The 19,589-nt window shown below is 36.4% G+C and overlaps 1 protein-coding gene across 2 annotated transcripts; it reads right to left on the minus strand.

Annotated features, from left to right (window-relative positions):
• Window positions 1-4,964: 4,964 nt before the first annotated feature.
• Window positions 4,965-10,637, minus strand: LOC130137041 (probable RNA-dependent RNA polymerase 3). Of its 2 annotated transcripts, none has more exons than XM_056307733.1 (7): window positions 10,083-10,637; window positions 9,874-10,003; window positions 7,862-7,936; window positions 6,926-7,091; window positions 5,598-5,772; window positions 5,429-5,516; window positions 4,965-5,323 (listed from the first exon to the last, which is right to left on the minus strand). In XM_056307733.1, the coding sequence occupies exons 1-7, from the start codon at window positions 10,142-10,144 to the stop codon at window positions 5,099-5,101; spliced, it is 921 nt and encodes a 306-aa protein (XP_056163708.1). In that variant the 5' UTR covers window positions 10,145-10,637; the 3' UTR covers window positions 4,965-5,098. The 2 variants fall into 2 exon arrangements, with proteins under 2 accessions (XP_056163708.1, XP_056163707.1); XM_056307732.1 differs by having other exon boundaries at window positions 4,965-5,326.
• Between the last annotated feature and the right edge of the window lie 8,952 nt (window positions 10,638-19,589).

The raw sequence follows: 19,589 nt of genomic DNA on the forward strand, positions 1-19,589 counted from the left end.
AAAATGGATAAGACATCCAATCCCCAATAAAAAAAATTATTAAATAGATTACATAATGCTAAAGTATTTTCCAAATTTGATATGAAATCTGGATTCTGGCAAATTCAAATTAATGAAAAAGATAAATACAAAGCAGCATTCATTGTCCCTTTTGGGCAATATGAATGGAACGTTATGCCCTTTGATTTAAAAATGTCCCATACGAATTTCAAAGAATAACGAACGACATTTTTAATTCATATTCTGATTATATCATAGTTTATATAGATGATGTTTTAATATTCTCCACAAGTATAAAACAGCATTTTAAGCATATCAATCATTTTATTAATGTTGTGAAAAAGAATGGTTTAGTAATTTCACCTACTAAAATAGCTCTTTTTAAAACAAAGATCAGATTCCTAGGACATTATATCCATTTAGGAACTATCAAATCTATTGAAAGGTCAACAGCATTTTCAGACAAATTCCCCCATGAAATTAGAGACAAAACCCAGCTACAAAGATTTCTTGGAAGTTTAAATTATATAATGAATTTCTTCCCCCATATCAATATAATTTGCAAACCTCTTCAGCAAAGTCTCAAAAAAGATCCTCCACCTTAGACCTAAATTCATACTGACATTGTGAAAAAATCAAATACAGTATTAAAGAAATTCCTTACATATTGCCGATCTTTCTGCTTTCAAAATCGTAAAGACTGATGCTTCATAAATTGGATATGGAGGAATTCTCAAAGAATTGAAAGACAACAAAAAACAAATTGTTCAATTTGTCTCCAAACATTGAAATGACTGTCAAAAGAATTACTCCACCATTAAGAAAGAAATTCTTGCTATTGTTTTATCTATATCCAAATATCAAGGAGATCTTTAGAACCAAAAGTTTTTATTAAGAATTCATTATAAATCTGCCAAGGATGTTTTGCAAAAGTATGTCTAGAATACTGCTTCCAAACAAATTTTTGCCAGATGACAAGCTATTTTATCTGTTTTGATTTTGATATTGAATTTATAAATGGTGCTTCAAATTCTTTATCATATTTTCTTACAAAAGAATTTTTAAATGGAAAATGCCTCCTCCCAACAAACCTACCTGCCGAGACAAAGGCAAAGAAATTGTCGAAATCTCACAGAAAAAACCAAGTGGCCTAACCAATGTTAGGATTTGGCTTCAAGCTGTCCAAACCATCTTTGAATACTACAATTTCCAACCAGGTTAAAGAAGAACCTATCTCCCCATCCACTCCCTTCGATATTTCTAAAATATCTCATGAAGAAGCCCTAAAACTTCTCCAACAGCTATAGTGAAGACTGATTCTTCTTCCAACCAAAAGGTACTAGGAAAAAGAATTTCTAGTGAGGTGGTTATTCAACCAATCAAGGCAACCTCTCTAAAATCAAAATTTTTTGCCAAAACAATATTTCAAAATATATTGAATGTTCAAAATGGGTTTTACCATGAAGACCCAAACATATTTGCAAAAAGTATGTTTTCTGACAAATTTAACTATACTCCGCATGACCCATACAAAATAGTGGAGTTTTATGAAAACATATTGATAGAATCCAAATCTGTAACTTTCAAACATTTTTCTGATAAAGGTTACATAAATTACTTCACAGCAAGAATCCATAAGGTCATCCACCCTTCCCAATGGAAACCATACCCTATAACTTTGATAAAATTTGATACCAAGATAACCGAACCCTTACCATACAAATCCTCTTATTCTGATTTTAATTACTAACAAGCTTGGTGGAATACCTTTTGGAGAAAGAATGCCAACTCTCATACTTGGCTATTCTTCTTTGAAAATTTCGATATTCAACAATGGTGGGACCATTTTGGACCCATTGACGAAATACTTCACCTCAAAGTTCTACCCAGTTACGAAATATTTGCTAGCCAGTTCACACCCCTTCAATATGAGACGAAATTTCCTAAACTGATGCTTTTTCTATTATTTCGGAGTATCATGAGTATTGGGCCAGAATTTTGATTACAGAAAAGCCATAGAGACGGGCATTCCCATCTTAATCAGAAAATTCAAGGTTAGGTGATGGGACGGTTTCAAATTTTTCGAAAGTCACTAAGCAAGTAGTCAGAGAATGGCTGAACAAAAAAATTACTCCAAGTCCGAGCCAAATTACTTGCTCAGATGATCACTCCTTTCATTCATGATAAAGGGATTGTTCTTTCCAAACTAGCATCTGCCAAGTCAAATCAGCAACTAGCAGATATGCTGAAACAAGCCCTTTCTCATTTAGAAGAATCAAGCTCAACTCACTCTCATCACAGCGGAAATTCAAATGAAGACGATTGCTATGGCATACCAGGCGTCCAATGGGGAGATGTGAATGATGAAGAGGAAGAAAACTCTCCGAAATCTTTGTCTAGATTTTGAAAAGATGCAAAATTTGCCTACTTTCACAATTAGATGCCGAAATCCTGCCAAAATTTGAATTGTCAAAAAGGAATCGAAAGATGTTCCAACTTTTCATCATTGTCTGCCATCATCACTGTAACACTGTACACTTTTGACTTTTTAACTTTTACTATTCACTACAGTAAATAACCCATGAACCTTTCTACAGTCACTAAAGGAGTCTTTAAAAGGACCCCCTTTCATCAAAAGAGGGCATCGTCCACTCTACAACTCCACTTTCATATGCTTTAGAATCCCTTCTTCACTTCTAAGGGAGAACCAGAGAGCTTTAGATTTCCACATCTTATATCCTGGTCTTACTTGTCCCTGATCCCTTCCTGGAATCCCATCCAGTAAGTTCTATATCCACTTTTATCCCTGTAACATCTTTATAATCCAGATCTCACTCGTGATTTAACGTTACAAAGATTTTCATTTCATTTCAAATTGCACTTGTATTTTCAATTTCTTTCCATACTGCAACTTTCAATTCGGTGTAATTTAATTTTTGAAATTTCAATACAAGCTCATACCACCTATATGGTTGGTTTTCTTTAATTAGCTTAATCTTTAATTAATTGCAATTTATATTACAGTAATTTAAATATCGCATACCCCATAATCAGTAGGTCTCACCGCCTGTGGTTTGTTTGCTCATTATTTAATTTTGACGCAATTTTCTGCGTTTATTATATATCCTTACTTCTTCTTACCGTTTTACTATTTTATCTTAATGCTCGCTCTTTTATTTAGTTTTATTTTATTCGTAGCCATAGATCCTTTTTACTTAGATATCAAAACTATTAATAATTTGTTTGATTTTATTGATAATTTAATACAAATCATAGAACTTTATCAAACCTCTTGTTCTAATTCATATTCGTCCACTCTCTTCAAAAGAAGACGCAAAGATTATTAGAATACTACCAATATCATTCTTTCACTAACTTATAATCCCCAGATCCTAGGACACTTATGGTATTCTCTAGTTTGTCCAAACTAGCATATGTCCAACAATTTTCTACCAAGGTGACCAATTTATATATCTATCATAAGTTGGCCGAGGATCTGGGGATTATAAAGAGAAGAAATTAATAGAAGAGTAAAAGGACTTTATAAACGATTTTGAGTCTATACTCAATATAAAGTATGTAATCTATATATTGAGAAATTCTTATGTATATATCAAATGAGTCTCTTGATCTTGCTATAGAAAAAATAAATTCTATTATAAAAGTGATTAGCTCTACACAAAAGACTATGATATAAATAAAATTAAATAAAAAAGCGAGCATTATAATTTATATAGAGACCATAAGTAACATATAGAATTAGAAGCAAGATTACTAAACCAACCATGTAGGTGGTTAAGATAAGCAGAAATGAATGCAGTAAATTGCCTTATAGTAAAAGACAGACCAACCACAGGCGATTCAATCAGCCAATTGTGGGGTATGTAAATTAAATTACAATTAAGTAAAGATTACTGGTATATAAACAGTATTGAAATATTACAACTGAACTGCAAATATAAAAGGTACAAGTGTGAAAGTAAATAAAAGCCTTTGTATTTTCAGATCATGAGCAAGACCTGAAACATAAGGTGATTCAGGGATGTTATGGAATCTTAAGGAAGTAATGAGACTTACTGGTTATGGAAAACTAGAAAGGTTGAAGGGTTTCTTGAGATTTATGATCTCTTATTCTTCAAATAAGGACCGAAGAATCTAAGAAAACTCGAGAGGGTTTTTGAGATATATGGAATTCTGAGTGAAGAATTGTGTGTCCTTCACTAAAGGATAGGGTCTGAATATATAGACTGACTGGCTAGTTTATGAAAAGGGTTCACGAGTGGTACTGTAGCGAATAGTAGTAAGTGCACAGTGTTACAGTGAATAGAAGCAATTATGAAAGTTTATAAAAAAAAGAGAAAGAGGACTGACAGAGAAGACTGACGGACTCCTTTCGGTCCTGAACCAATTTATGAAAGATGGACTGGGCAGGAATCTTTCGACGCCTTTTGTCTTTCAAAATCTGGAGAGATCTTCCGATGGCTCTCCTTCTTCTTCATCCTTTACATCCCCCATGGAATGGCTGGTATGCCTAGGACGCCATAATAGTCATCCTCATTGGAATTTCCGCTATGATGAGAATGAAAAGAACCCGAATCTTCAATTTGAGAAAGGGCTTGTTTTAACATTCCTGCTAACTGCTGATGAGATCTAGCAGATACTAGCTTTGACAAGACAAACACTTTATCATGTAGAAATGGAGTGACCATCGGAATTTAAAGGAACGGGTCCCCTAGAAATAAACCATTGGGTAACGGCTTGTTCAGTAACTCTATCAAAGAACTTGAAGCCATTCCACCACTTGACTTTGAAACGTTTTATTAAAATGGGAATGCCTATGTCAATGGACTTGCGGTAATCAAAATGCTAGCCTAGTACCCACGATATCCCGAAGTGGTAGAAAAATAGCATCAGTTTGGGAAAATTATTTTACTAGACAGTCCAGTAATTCATCATACCCAGGCAGCATCATCCTATTTGCCAAATGTAGTATTGCCATTACAGTGTCATCATGACTATACCATCTAAAGATATAACCCACCATTAACCATAAATGACGTCATTACATACTACCAGTTTTCCTTTTTTATCGTCGTCATTATTTTTGAAGATCAGTTTCTCTTGCATAGCAAGAGGAAGATACCATTAATACGATAGCCCATATCCACAGGTCACAAACCTCAAAAGCAGGAGCAATCACACCTCTTCCCTTGAAAATATTTCCAGGACACTTCAAAGCTATGTCCTCGGAAACAAATCCAGTTCCATCAGTATGTATAAGTGGCTTTCCGTTCTTATCATAGATGCAATTTCCCTCTTTATCCTGCTATTAGACAGGAAATTGACCATACTAAGCATTGGAGCGAACTAAAAGAATACCTTTAGATGACACCAAGTTTTCATTCACGAAATAATCAAAAGATAACACCTTGCAATCCTTATCCTTAATTCTCTCAATCGTCACTCGATTCCAGTCAACTTCCAAGCTAACGGTCTTGGACAAGACAAGAGACAACCTGTTTATTAGCAGATGCACGTCATTAGGATATAATATAGTTCATGCAAAGTTCAGATGAAAATCTTCTACAGCAACGAACTGTCTCATGTAGCGGGATATGCTGGACACTGTATGTGCATGCATGAAGAAGCATCTCGCTTCATGTACTGTTTTCTTTTCTTTAAGTGCCTCGCACTCCATGCAAACAAAGTAACACCTCACAGCGGATGTAGTAGGGTCGCTTTTTTTCTCTTCTTTGCCTCCATCCTTAAACACTATCAGCAAGGATGAAAGATTTATTGGCAGTTCAACATGTATTTAAGCTCTCATTGCAGCAAACAAGGCTCCAAAAACTAAGATGAAACAAATCTCTGTTAAGCATGCCATACAATTAATAACAAAAGAAAAACGGAAAAATACTTTGTGAAATAGAAACCAAGATAACCAACATATGAACGCTCGTATGTGCTGATGCAATTATCATGACTGCGCATCTGGTTCTAGACGCAAACCGAGCATAAAAAATGTCCAGAAAACGTATACAGACCGGGGGGAAGAGTATTGCGTATTGCATAGTGTCAAAAGAAAAAAGCTAGCAGAGGCAAGGAATCCCCACTCCGGCGCTTTACTTAGGAACATGGATGGGTAAAATCATTGTCGAATGGAAAACAAGAAACATGATTACAACCAAGATTCATCTAATTAGGATACAAGTTTTCCCAACAAATTTAAGACAATACAGAAATTTTGGCAAAATAACAATAAGATTGAATTCTGAACTTGTGCTCTCATATAATGCTGGGAAGCTGCTTGTCCCAAGAGTTCAAGCAGTCAGTAAATGAATACATAATGCACATAAGTATACATCTACACTTAAGAAATTTCATTTTCATGCTTTTAAATTTGCTCTGAAATTTTGAAAATGGAAAAAAGAATTGTTTTTTTAATACTGTATAAAAATTGTAATGATTATACATGTCAACATTCGTATATTCTGAAAAGTTACATGTAATGACTATGCATGTCAACATTGTGAGATCAACAAGATTTTATAAAACTAAGAGTTAATAGGAAAGGTCATTCCAAACAAAATCTACATTTCCCAAAGAGAGAAAAAGCAAAGGGAGTGTGGAACAAAAGAATAAATGACTACAAGCAAACTGCAAACTCATGCTTGTGTGAAGCTATATTTTCCATTTCAACATTAAATAACAGTGGAGAGCTGTCAACAATTTATACATTAGCCCAATACAAGCCATAACACAATATCATGACCGATTTTTCTGATTCCTTTTATCATGGTTGTCTTATTTGATGATACAAATTGCTCACAAATTCACATCTTCTGATAAACATCATAATAAAAGCTTAAGAACATACAAACAACGAACAAAACCGCACACAAAGAGCACAAGCAATGAAAATTACCGAAGAACTTGTATTGACGCAAACCAACAGGAATCCCTTCCTTTGCAATCTTTCTATACATAGTAAGAGTATCATCCGACATCTCTTCTGCCAACTTGACAAGGAGAACATTCTCATCTCCTAATGCCTTTTGTAGAAGTGTTCTCGTATTATTAAGGTAAGGTCCCTGAATGCGCACACAGAGTCTCGAGCATCATCATTAAGAAGCTAAAATCATAAGGAATTTGTTCAAAAGTGCCCATAGGGAACTTTCTTAACAACCAAATAAGGAAACTTTGTAATATCCGAATGCATTGCTTTACTTGTAATACGTGTAATCACTGCTTTGATAATTAGAACCTTCTTATGCTTACCAAATGCCCTTGGGCAATTGATACCAGGATCCAAAAAGTCAAACCACATTTCTTTTTGGCACCAGAAGAAGCTGACCGGTGAAATAAACAGATGGCACAGAAGAAAAAATAAACACAGTCTTTATAGCAGTAAAGAACACAACTTCAAAGCACATTGTTCTATTGCATTTTTCCTCTCTAAATGACTCAATCATATCATGATTAATATATCAGATGACCAAGCCAGTGTTAGCCAACTTCGAAGCAGCAAGAGCCAAATACAGAAAACGCGGTGATTAAGATGCGAGTCGGCATTCTGCCAAGGTGCACCAACCAATGCCACTTACAATCTTTTCAATTAACAGATCACCCATTTGCTAAATTAAACTCAAATTTATTCTATGTATTTTACGCATGCTGATAACTACAATATACAGGGTGAGTGCGAAAAGAGGAAAAAGAGACTAAGTGATGCACTAATCCCACTCTCTGGAAAAATCATTTCCACAACTTAGTTGGGAAGAAAGAGCCATTGCTGATATAACCTAAGAGTCAGAATTCAAGGCTTACAGTATACGTTCAAGAGAAAAGCCAAGAAACTTACTTTAAAATGATAACACCCCTGAGGTGAAACGTGACAATGGTAGAAGTGTGTCCTTCCAGAATCCCAGTCAACATGCTGAAAGCAGCAACAACACAAACACCGAAAAAGTTTCAGGTGACACATTAATCAGAATTATTAAGAATATTAGGATAGATAACTAGAATAATCTTCAAAAAGTTTGGATATTTTATCCCTTTCCACTTCAAAATAAAATAAAATTAGCACATACACAATTTGTTCCAGAACCATGTATTCCTAAGCTCAAGTATCTCTAACTACCACCGTTAATACCTAACATTGCTTAGTTCAGAATTAAGTTTTGTACATTAAACATAAAATTTAGCACCAATTAGTCCAAGAGATCAGTTTCAACTAAGATGTCATCATGTTTATTCTACAGGCACCTAGAATGAGAGATGTAATGGAATTAATGAAATTTTTTATTATTTGTTTTGATATTGGCATTGACAAGTGAAAAGAGGTTAGGCCTTTCATTCTCTTTAAAAATATCTGCAAATTTAACTCGTTTAGTCAAACAAAGAAATCCAAATATGAAAAAGGATGAAGTAAATGGCTGACTTCTTCACTATTCTAACATATTATATATATGAGGAGCTTGTGGAGACAACAAAAAAGGGACTCTATTACAAGAAAAGTGGAGAAACTGCCATGAGAGCTGACATAGAGAGACAATACACAGCTAGAGAGTGTCCACACCACATCCATGCATGCCAGCAAAAAAAACTTTGAATAGTGATGAAAGTGATTCTTCTAATTGTTAAATGCCACATACTACGCAACCCATTATGCATTAGTGATAAGTTCAACAACCACAATTCTCACGAAAAAGCTTCATCCTTGCCAAACAAGCACCGTGGCTTATCATTCTTGTCCAATTATTTTAGATTTTCAAAAGAAATTACAAAATGGATCACATTCATTTAACACTTTTTTTATAAAAGAAAATCCTAGTGACATGCAAATGCTAATGTCAAGCACTCTTTTGTCCTTAAGGTGATGCGAGCAGTGTGATGCGCTAAACATCTAAATTAGAAACATTATGAATCGTATTGCTCAATTTAATATGTGAGAGAACAAACCACAAAATCCAACAAACCTTAAGCTCTATTGGTACTGCTCACCTAAAGTTATTTATATGGGGTATAACCATCCCAACCGAGCAGCATTGCCATCATGTTCCCAAATCAAATGATTAAAAAAATTCCTATTACCACATTCCAACACATAAGGATCGTTGCATTAAGAGATTATATGTCCATGCAAACTCAAACTAACCACTCTTTCCTCATTCATTTCTAAACTAACAATTAATTATACACATCAGAACACAGGTTTTTACTTCCCATCATCCATTGCAAGATGTTAGAGACAATATAATGGAATACTACACAAACCATCATTAATTCCCTCATGATACGTGATCTACAATACTCATCCTGTTTTACAGTAAATTTGCAATTAAACACTTGTATGAACATTTCTAGCATTGTATAGTAATAATAAGCACACTTCCATATTTACATATAAATATGTATAGATACATTCTCTCTCTCTCTCTCTCTCTCTCTCTCTCTCTCTCTCTCTCTCTCTCTCTCTCTCTCTCTCTCTCTCTCTCTCTCTCTCTCTCTCTCTCTCTCTCTCTCTCTCGAAGGCGCGCATGCACGCGCATTTGTGTATTTTGGCCATTATTTTCTCAAATATTTATAATATGTATCAGACAAGAGTTTTTTGATTTAGGACATTTTACCAAATCATCTGGCAAGCATATCATGCTCAAATTAAATATATTATAATGGCCAATGCCTCTCGTATCACTTTCCTAAATAATACCATTCCACGTTTCCAATTTTAATCCACATATCAAAATGATCCATGCTCCAAGTCACTTCATAACAATCTGCCTCCCAACAATTGAGGGACAATTTCCGAAATGAAAAGAAGGGACTAGTTTTGGAAACAATGGACAAATGAAATCGCTTCCTAATGGTTACCAGACAACGGTCATCTTTCTCGACATGAGACTGTCCAATGGCATTCCAGACTGCTGCCTCAAATTCAAACATTCTGAGATCTTTCAGCTGTCTAATCCTATCACTGTCTATGGCATCTTCAAGATTTCCTCTGCATAACATAGCAACCCAATACTCTAGATATGCAGAGCTGACAACATTCAGACAGAGCAACTGAGAAGAGAACTTACTCCCCAATGTAGTTTAGAATGAGAAATGCTTTTCTAAACTCCAGTTCGCTCAACGCCTTCATCTGGGGGCTAACTGCTTGTCCATTCCAATTTTGCAAACTCGGAAGAAGTCTCGGACTTCCAATCTGTTGATCTCGCACAGGAGAGCTTGCAAATCCATTGTCTAGCAGAAGAATACCCAGCTCAAATTTTGTGTACAAACTTTGAACAAACTATCTTGCCGGACAAATAGCGCCAGAAGATGAAAAGAAGATGCAGTCTTGAGCATTATTCTTTTTTTTCAATTTCCAAACAAAAACACAAGTAACCAGAGGCCATTTTATACGATTCAGTCACTCTCACCACAAAAACAGGACAATGAACATAAAACAAGGAAAACCACCGTGTCAGTAGATTCTTTTACGCATACATTGAGCATACTTTGAACAATCCATGTTCATCATTATACACAGGAAGACAAAACATGACATGTAGGAAGCAAGTTTTCCATTTCCCAACAATAAACACCGGCAAACAAAGGCGATAGTACAACAAAAAAATATAGTTCAGTCGCTCTCATCACAAAAATAGAAAAAAAACTACCATATAAAAACGAGAGGCTGCGTCACCTCATGCAACACTTATGTCTTTGCTCACCAGTCACTATCGTCCCTCCGAACATGTCAATCCTCCAAAACGAATCAAATCGGATAATCTAAACAAGATGTTGACACCGCAAATGGTGATAACAAGTTGTTATTAACAACGCAACTTCCAAATTTGCGATGCTTGACCGTCCCCTATTGCTCTAATTTCTCCGAATTACAAGCACAAAAATCACCAGCACGACCTCCACACAACCAAAAAAATAAAAAATAAAAAGAACGAAAGCTCCACGAAAAAGAACATCACTGACGGGCCGGACTTTGATCATTCAAGGACATGCGAGCGATCTTCGACGGAGACGGCGAGGGACAAGAGCCGGCGCCGGCGCAGGTGCCGCTTTCGATGATGCGGGAGATCAAGCCGTCGATGGACCACTTGATTTTCGTCGCGGCTGTCGACCTCAGGACCCGAAGCGCGGCCTCTTCGTTGAGCGACGCGAGCTTCCTCCGAGTCGACGCGTTCGGGGGAGGCTGGTTCTGATCAGTGCAGATTCGGCGTATCGCGTCCTCGACGGAAAGAGGAAGCGGCACCATCTGCGAAGGCGAAGCGTTCATGGCGGTCGACGAGTGTGTCTCAGAGAGAGAGAGTGAGTGAGAGGTTTCTGAGCTTGATCGATCGCGACGGAGAGACGGTGTTCGAATTTTCCGGGGAAAATCTGAAATCAAAATGGAGAATGTCGACACCTCCTTTCCATTTTCTCGTTCTCTTTTTGGGGCTTGGGTACGGAGAAAGCGCAGAGTGTAGCGTGAAACTGGGGAAATGCTGCAACGTTGCCGGTCGGGTCGAGTCACGTCAAAGGTCCTTGTCTGAAACCAGGAGCAGATAATTGCACTTGTCCGTTTTCGCTCGGAAAGCAAAAACTTTTGCACTGATTTTCATTTCAAAAGTTCAGAACAGCCCCCAAAATTCAAAATTACGAAAAAAATTTAAATATGAATTTTTCGTGCCGAAATTGACATATCATAAAAGTTCCAAGTGTTTCGATTTATGAAGAAATCAAACCATATCTGCCGCAAGATTTAGATTAAAGCTCCGTTTATTTAACGGAAGTGAAATTTTTTTTCTAGAAAATGATAATATTTTTCTGTTATTTGATTGAAATCTAAAAATGAAATGAAAAATATTTCCCATTGTTCGATAAGAAAATCAAAATTTCCTAAATAGATATATATTATTCAGGCATTAATGATTTTCGCATTGACAGCGGGGGAACGGGGTACGGGCACTAGGGTCCCAAGTCCAACCTCAATGGACCCCAACCTAGGCACCAAGGACCGATGCACGGGCTCCGGGGTCCCGAGGCGCATGTATCAGGGAACTGGGCTCAGGCACTGCGGTCTCGGGGCCGAACTCGATAGACACGAGCCCAACCTCGATGAACCTAGGCGTAGGCGCCAGGGTCTTGAGCTTGGCCTTGATTAATCCAAGCAAGCGCCGGTGTCCCGGACCTTGGCATGGGCTAGGGACCTACGTAGGGACGTCGTCTCGGGCCCGACCACCAGGGTCTCGGGCATGAGCATCGAGATCCCCGGCTAGGCCTCAATGAACACGAGCATGGGCATTAGGGACTTGGGCCTGGGTGCCGAGGTCCTTGGCCCGGCCTCAATGGACACTGGCCAGGGTGCTGGGGACCTCGACACTAGCACCGGAGTGACGATCCCAACCTTGATGGACTCAGGCTCGAGATCCGGTCCCTAGTGCGAGGTCTCGAGCCCAAGTGCTACGGACCTAAGCCTGGCCTCAATTAACTTGGGTCCGGGTGTTAGAGATTCGAGCATGAGCACCGGGGTCACGGGTCCAGTCTTTGTGGAGCTAGGCCGGGGCTCCGGGGAGTTGGGCAATGGCACTGGAGTCCTAGGCCTAGCCATGGGCGCTGGTATCTCGAGCCCAACTTCTATGGACTCGGCCTCTTTGGACCTAGGCTTGGCCTTTATGGATCCCAATGAATCTTGCCCCGGCTCGGAGCCGATGCCAAGGGCCCGAGAACAAGCGTTGGGATTTTCGTGTCCAAACGTAAGGTTTTTAGTCCAAGCACCGATATCTAGTCATATTTTGGAAAACATTTTCCGTTAACTCATTTTCCTAAGCAATTTAAATACCATAAAATATTTTTCTAAAAAATGTATTCTGCAAAACAAATGGAGCCTAAGCGAAAAGTTAAAAACAAAATCTATCTGGGCAAACCAAATTATGCAATAGCTCTTCTTGCTTTGGAAAAGTAATTATGCAATTTACAACACCTATTTATTAAGTAGCAACTGAAGTATTTATCGATAACCCCTTCTTCTCTCACTTCTTCGAAAGCGTAAATATTGTCCCAACACTAAAATAAGTTTTTAACATATACTTTTATAATATATATATATATAGCCGCCGTCATCCTATTCTCGGAGGCTATACCGAATGAATTTAACAAAAAATAAAAGTGGGCAAGCCGCAAATTCATGATAGAATTAAAATAAAAATCACATTAAAGATCCCACTCAAGTGTCGAAGTCGATTGTGTTCTTAATCATCATTTTGCGTCCGTACCTTGTTAAATTTTGGTAGCATCATTCTCACTTGTTTTTTCATCTAATCAAATTCAATCATCCAAGAAATTTTCACGAGAAAAAGAAGCTCCATCTCTCTTAAGAGAGAGGTGGGTGTACTATGGCTGGTTCAATACACCCCACGGCTCCCGCACGAATGGAATCAAAATTACGATGTCTCATGTGAGAGCAAAAATAATTTATAAGCACGATCACGGCACGTGATATGAACAATCAATTCCAAAAATTTCTACGAAGAAGAGAGATAGTTTGTTTGTACCGTTTCACAAAAGCACCGTCGGCTTACTTTTCTAAACTGCCATCGATACTTGTTTTTTGTCAATTTCATATACAAAAAACTAGTAAAAAAGATTACATGCGATTTTTTCGAAGAAATTCTGAATGCGCTGCGTTAAACAAAAACTAAAATGTGAAAACTACAAAATTAGGATAATAAGAGCGAAAACCTAAAAGATTTTCGAATGAAAGTCGGCCCAATTCCTTAAATAACCCCAAACTTTAGCCTTTGTCCCAATTATATCCCAAACTTTTTTTTGTCTCATAAAAAACCCCAAACTTTTACTTTTGTCCCAAATCTACCCCGCTTAAAAAGGAGAGGAAAAAGAAAAGAAAAGAAAAAAATTCGAAAAAATAAAAAATAATATTAAAAAATTAGACGAATAGTAAACGGGGTAGATTTGGGACAAAAGTAAAAGTTTGGGGTTTTTTATGAGACAAAAAAAAGTTTGGGATATAATTGAGACAAAGACTAAAGTTGGGGGTTTTTTAGGGAATTTGGCCAATGAAAGTCCTGGGATTTCTCGAAAAGGGGATTTCTAAGGTACAATACTGTCTTAAAAGGGCTCGAAAAAAGAGACAAAAGCTAGGAACGGAAAGAGGACAAAAGAAAGGGAGAGGGGGCAAAAAGGAAAAGCACAGGTAATCCTCTACTTTAACCAAGCACTATTGCACTCATCAATTACCTGCTACCCTATTTGATTTTCCCCCCTTTTCTGGCCAATAATCAATTAATTACTTTCCCTCGGAAAAAAAAAACAAAAGACAAAACAAAGATTACTTCTCTTAGAAGCATGCATACCCCCGAGAGAAGTTTTGTTTTTGGAAAGCGACGTAAATGGTCTCTGAACTATAGCTAAATACGCAACGCAATTTTTGAATATCTAGTACATTTTTAATTTAATCTCTAGGCTATATGTAAATATTCAATATTTTCTCGGAACTTAAACCGACGGAAGAATGACATTGGATATTTTTATATACTATGGACTAAATTGAATATTTATAAAAAATTCAGGGACAACGTTGCGCATAAGTTCATGGACCACATTAAACAAATTAAAGGTTCTGGGACGACAATATACATTGAGCCAAAATTCATGAACCATTTGTGTAATTATCCCAAATTTTTTAAGTCAAAATAACATGTTATAGCATAGCAAGTTGTGGAGTATTATGATGTACGAAGGCAATTTACAATAAAAAACAGTGATTCGGGACTTATAAGATAATTGTTATATTTACAAAAGTTTACGTATTGGAAGATAATTTAAGACAGTGAAACTTACTTTACTAATATAAAACATAATCCATGGACTTCATTTGCATCTACGATACACCAAGCTAATTCGCGAACCTTAATTTCAAGCTAAATTACTCAGTTCAAAGTTAATCATAGTACTTCCTATAAGGTAAATAACATCGTCTTAAGAGATGTTTACTCCTTCTAACAATATTGTAATTTTGCAATAAAAGTCATACTTTGTAGTTTTTGTAATTAGTGGATATAACCCGAACAATTGTAATTTGACCAATCTTGTCATAATCTAGATTGCACGTCCAATAATTAGTTTCCCTTTTCATGTAGTAATTTAGTTATTACAGTTCATAACACGAGTCAATTGCCTTGAACTAGTAATTTGTCTTAGATTATCGTAAGAGACGGGACTTATCATTGCTAATTGACGATCAATAATCGTCAATTACTTTACGTTTCGCGACTTTTGAATATTTGTCACTAGTAATTATCCATAATGTTGTAATTTTCCTCAGATGATCAAGACTCCGAAATACGACGGGTTCGTAAATGACATAGCCTTCCGGATTGAAAATGATGACAATTGTACCGGTAGTTTGGTATGGCCTGTCGAGGTTGAGTTCCGGGGTTTGGTCTTTGCCATACCCACATAGGAATGCTATGTCTCCTTTGTAGTTTGGAATACCGGACGGTCACACATTGGATGGGACTGTTGAAATTATCTACAAGAAATGCACAGAGAGATTCTTTCCGTCTAGTTTTTGGGCCAGGCCCAATCCCTCGAGCTTAGCCCAAAATTTGAAGGTATATTTTTTGTTGCAAGAGATATATTAAACTATTGCCGATGTAAAATGAGATACAAGAGAATATTTTTCTTCTCTACATTAAAGCATTTTTATAATTTACAGCTTAATTTGTTTTATTAATCAAAAGTTGGAATCAGAGAGAAAGATTTCCAGGAGCCCAAAAGATTTTGTAGGACCATTATCAACTGTCTTAAAAGCTTAAACTTATAGATGTAGAGCATATAAACTCGTACTCGTATATAGAGCGTATAAACTCATACTCATGCGATGTGGGATACTAAGATCACATATATAGAGCATATAAACTCGTACTCATGCGATGTGGGATACTAAGACACACACTTACGTGCATGACGAATTAGAAAGGACACGTGGAATTCTACGAATGGGGGCCGCACACATGAAATAAGCTGGGTAGAACTTGGCTCCGATACCATGTTAGATTTGGTGGGACTACTGCCGAGCTTTTATGTTGGACTTTCTAACATGGCATCTTGTCCATCCTCTTCCTTCTACAATCATGCAGAACCAATGCACCAGCTTACGTCGATCCTCTTCCGATAGCTATGGCTAGGAATTTGTCCATAGCTTATTGGTATTAGTGTCCTATGCTGGTCGGTAGGGTTGCCAGGCAGAGGCTAGGGTGGTAATTTGTTTACTCGAACAAAGAACTCATATGGTGCCTAACACTTACGTGAATGATATTTCCTTGGTCGATTACCACAGAATTGATAATTGAATTCGCAACGATTGGTCAGATTTTAAAATGAGAAGTTAAAGTTACACCCAACCCAAGTCTCTCTTCTTGACATAGTTTGGGAGAGATCATTCGCATGAGATGACCTTAGATGCAGTAAAACTTGTGCGGATGTGACCCCAACATATCCATATTTTAAGATTTGATAGACTCCGTATGATATTTTTTAGATTATAAAGTTTGGATATCTATATTCGATTCACATCATGTGCATGAGTGCTAAGTTCAAATTTTACATCGATTATTCAGTCTTACCTTACATGTTTTTGACATGATATATTTTAAACCCTCTTTGTATCAAACAGTAACATTATATTTTAACATAAGATTTGATTTAATATATTCGACGACAAATAAATCCTATATACATCCACTAATTGTTCAATAAGTTAGAATTTTGTTAGAACATTCTCAAACTGTCATAGATTTTGTAATTTTTGTTATTTTCTAAGATAACTAGGTTTTTTTGTTAGATTAGATTGCTTACTTTTCCATACAAATTGTTCGGGTATAAATATCCCTTAATCGTAATACCTTGGTGTCAAGTAGTACAATAATTTTTTTCTTATTATTGATTCTAACTTGGTATTAGAGTCAATTTTTTGGTCTCACACTCTCCGCCAACTCAAGTTCTACTCTAGGGACTCGTTACATCCTTGTTCGTATATAGTCGTGCCAATTATCCGTGTCACCATCACAGCACCTATCCTCTCGTCTCCCTCGTCCCTTATCTCCATGCTGTATCCGCACTCACCATCCGACACGTCTTCCAGACTTGAAGTAGTCGCCCTCGAGTTCTGACGTGTGATGCTCTGAAATCCACTTACTTTCCATTGTGCACTCCTGTCCTAGGACCTCAATCTCCTAACCCCACATACATACACAGGTGATCGCACCATTAGAGGTGCCCCTGGGCTCAAGAGGTAGCTTTCATGACATAACATTTTGTCCCAACAAGGTTCAAGAGGTGGCTCTCATGGTGTAGCTCTTTGTCTCGGGTGATAAGTTCCCACCGTGCACAAATATCAGTCTGAACCCAATGCGCATAATGTCATTCAATCACATATTGCATATTCAATACTTACACACGATAAATACCCATTATCTATAAACTCCGTCAATCACCTCTTTTCCATTTGCACCATATAGAACAGTGATAATAGCTAGAAAGGTGGCTTCGAATGGACAAAAGGCTTACTCTCGATCACACAAAACAACATCGCACCTTCTCCTCCTCGTTCCACAAAACCGTGCCTAGTGCTCTTCGCTTTATAAAAACGTTTATAGCATGTGAACAAAGTAATGACGTGATGTGTGCCACCTTCAACTGTCTTAGTTTATGCGATTTTCGAACAAGTATTGAAGACGACATTTCTTACTCAGTGGATAACACTGTGCCAAGATGTCATGTGATATGATCATTGTACAACGGTTTTATCTGATTTACTTCATTAATGATTTACCAAAATCACATTGAAAAGGGGGATATACTAAAGTTGGACTTGAATTTAAGCTTCGTTTGTTTCCCGAAAAATTAATAATTTAAAAAATATTTTTCCTAAAATTGATTCATCAACTTTAGTGTAATATGCAATGTCGTCCATGAATATTTAATTTATAAAATGTGGTTCATGAATTTTGTCCCAATGTGCAATGTCGTTCTTGGACTTAGAGCTGTCAAAATGGGTCATTAACCAACTTATGAACTATTGGTATATTTTCAATTTAATCTTTAAACTATTTGAAACTGAAATAAACGGAATGACTACATTGAACATTTAATCAATAGCTCAAGGATCACATTTTGAATATTGGGTCAAAGTTTAGGGACCATATTACATAAATTAAAAGTTTAGAGACGACATCATAGATTGTACCAAAATTCAGGGACTATTTATATTATCATCTCTTTCTAAGGCTAAGGCAATATGCAACCACACTAGGAACATGAGTGAAAGGGATTTTGAATACAGGTTTAACATATGATATCGATTGTTTTTCATGTGGTCTCGATTGGATTACTGTGTCCCGTCTTTTTCAGGAAGCTATTGGAATCTAACTGGACTCTTGTATGAACACCGATGCACAGTCATCCCATGACAACCTATCAATTTGACAAAAAATAGGATGTAAGATGGTCTTAATTCGGAGAAATTGTCCAATCGGTGCTAAATCCATTGTACGGATACTAATTCAGTCCTAAATTAATAGTTGATGCGTAAATTAAAAAACATAATAATAAGTATTATAAGATTTTACATTAAAAAAAGCCTTGTACAATTAGTAGGTTGCACCCAAAAATAGACTACTACAAAAAAAGGAAATGCATTAAACCAAGACGATCAAAGCAATAAGTAAAATCATGACCTAGAGAAAACTACACCAAACTCAATCCTACGTACCAATAACGGGCTTAAATGTAGGGTTAATAGTCAGATCTAACGGGGCATTGTACCTAACTACACGACTAAGATATAAAAAAGGGAGAACTTGTTGCGGAATTAGAATATTCATACTTAAATTATAATGAGGAAGATAGCTAAAATTAAATTCAGATGCTAATTAAGACTAATAGAAAAAAAAGATAACTAAATTGTGATACTATGTCAATCTCAAATCCCAATTGAATCGATAAACCACTACCCAAAAAAATATTATTTTTTATTTATTTGCTAAAAACCACTATCCTAAGATTAGGCACATAATTTAAAAGTAAAATGAGGTCTGAGATGCAAGTTAGTACATAGAAAACTACCACCAAACATTTTCTTCTTTCGTAGATTAGATTTATAGGGCTTGCTTTCTTGTTGTTTTCTTTAAACGAGGAAGATTAGGTTTTAGGTGGGGAAAAAGGGAGATTAGGTTTTGCACAAGATCAATTGCCTCTTGGCGCGATTAGGTGTTGAGAAAATGTACATATGAGATGTAAATAGAATCATGTGATGTTAACGTAATTTCCAATCTTAAGGTGTGTTTGTTTGGAGATAAATTTTATGATAAAAAAAAATACTTTTTGAAAAAATATTTTTCTTTTTTCATGTTAAAGAATTCATTTCCTTAACTTTAAGCATGCATATCTTTTTTGACCGTAAATGATTTTCCCTTGACTTATCATTTTCAACAAACTAAACACGTGACAATCCAGAAAACTAATTCGCGAAAAATTCTCACTTAGACAAACACGCCGTTGGAAGGAAAATATCCCACTCTCAT

Source organism: Syzygium oleosum, unplaced genomic scaffold, assembly GCF_021117445.2.
Source record: "Syzygium oleosum isolate NSW1041296 unplaced genomic scaffold, Sole_v2.1 Sole_v2.59, whole genome shotgun sequence".
NCBI classification, from domain to species: Eukaryota; Viridiplantae; Streptophyta; class Magnoliopsida; order Myrtales; family Myrtaceae; genus Syzygium; species Syzygium oleosum.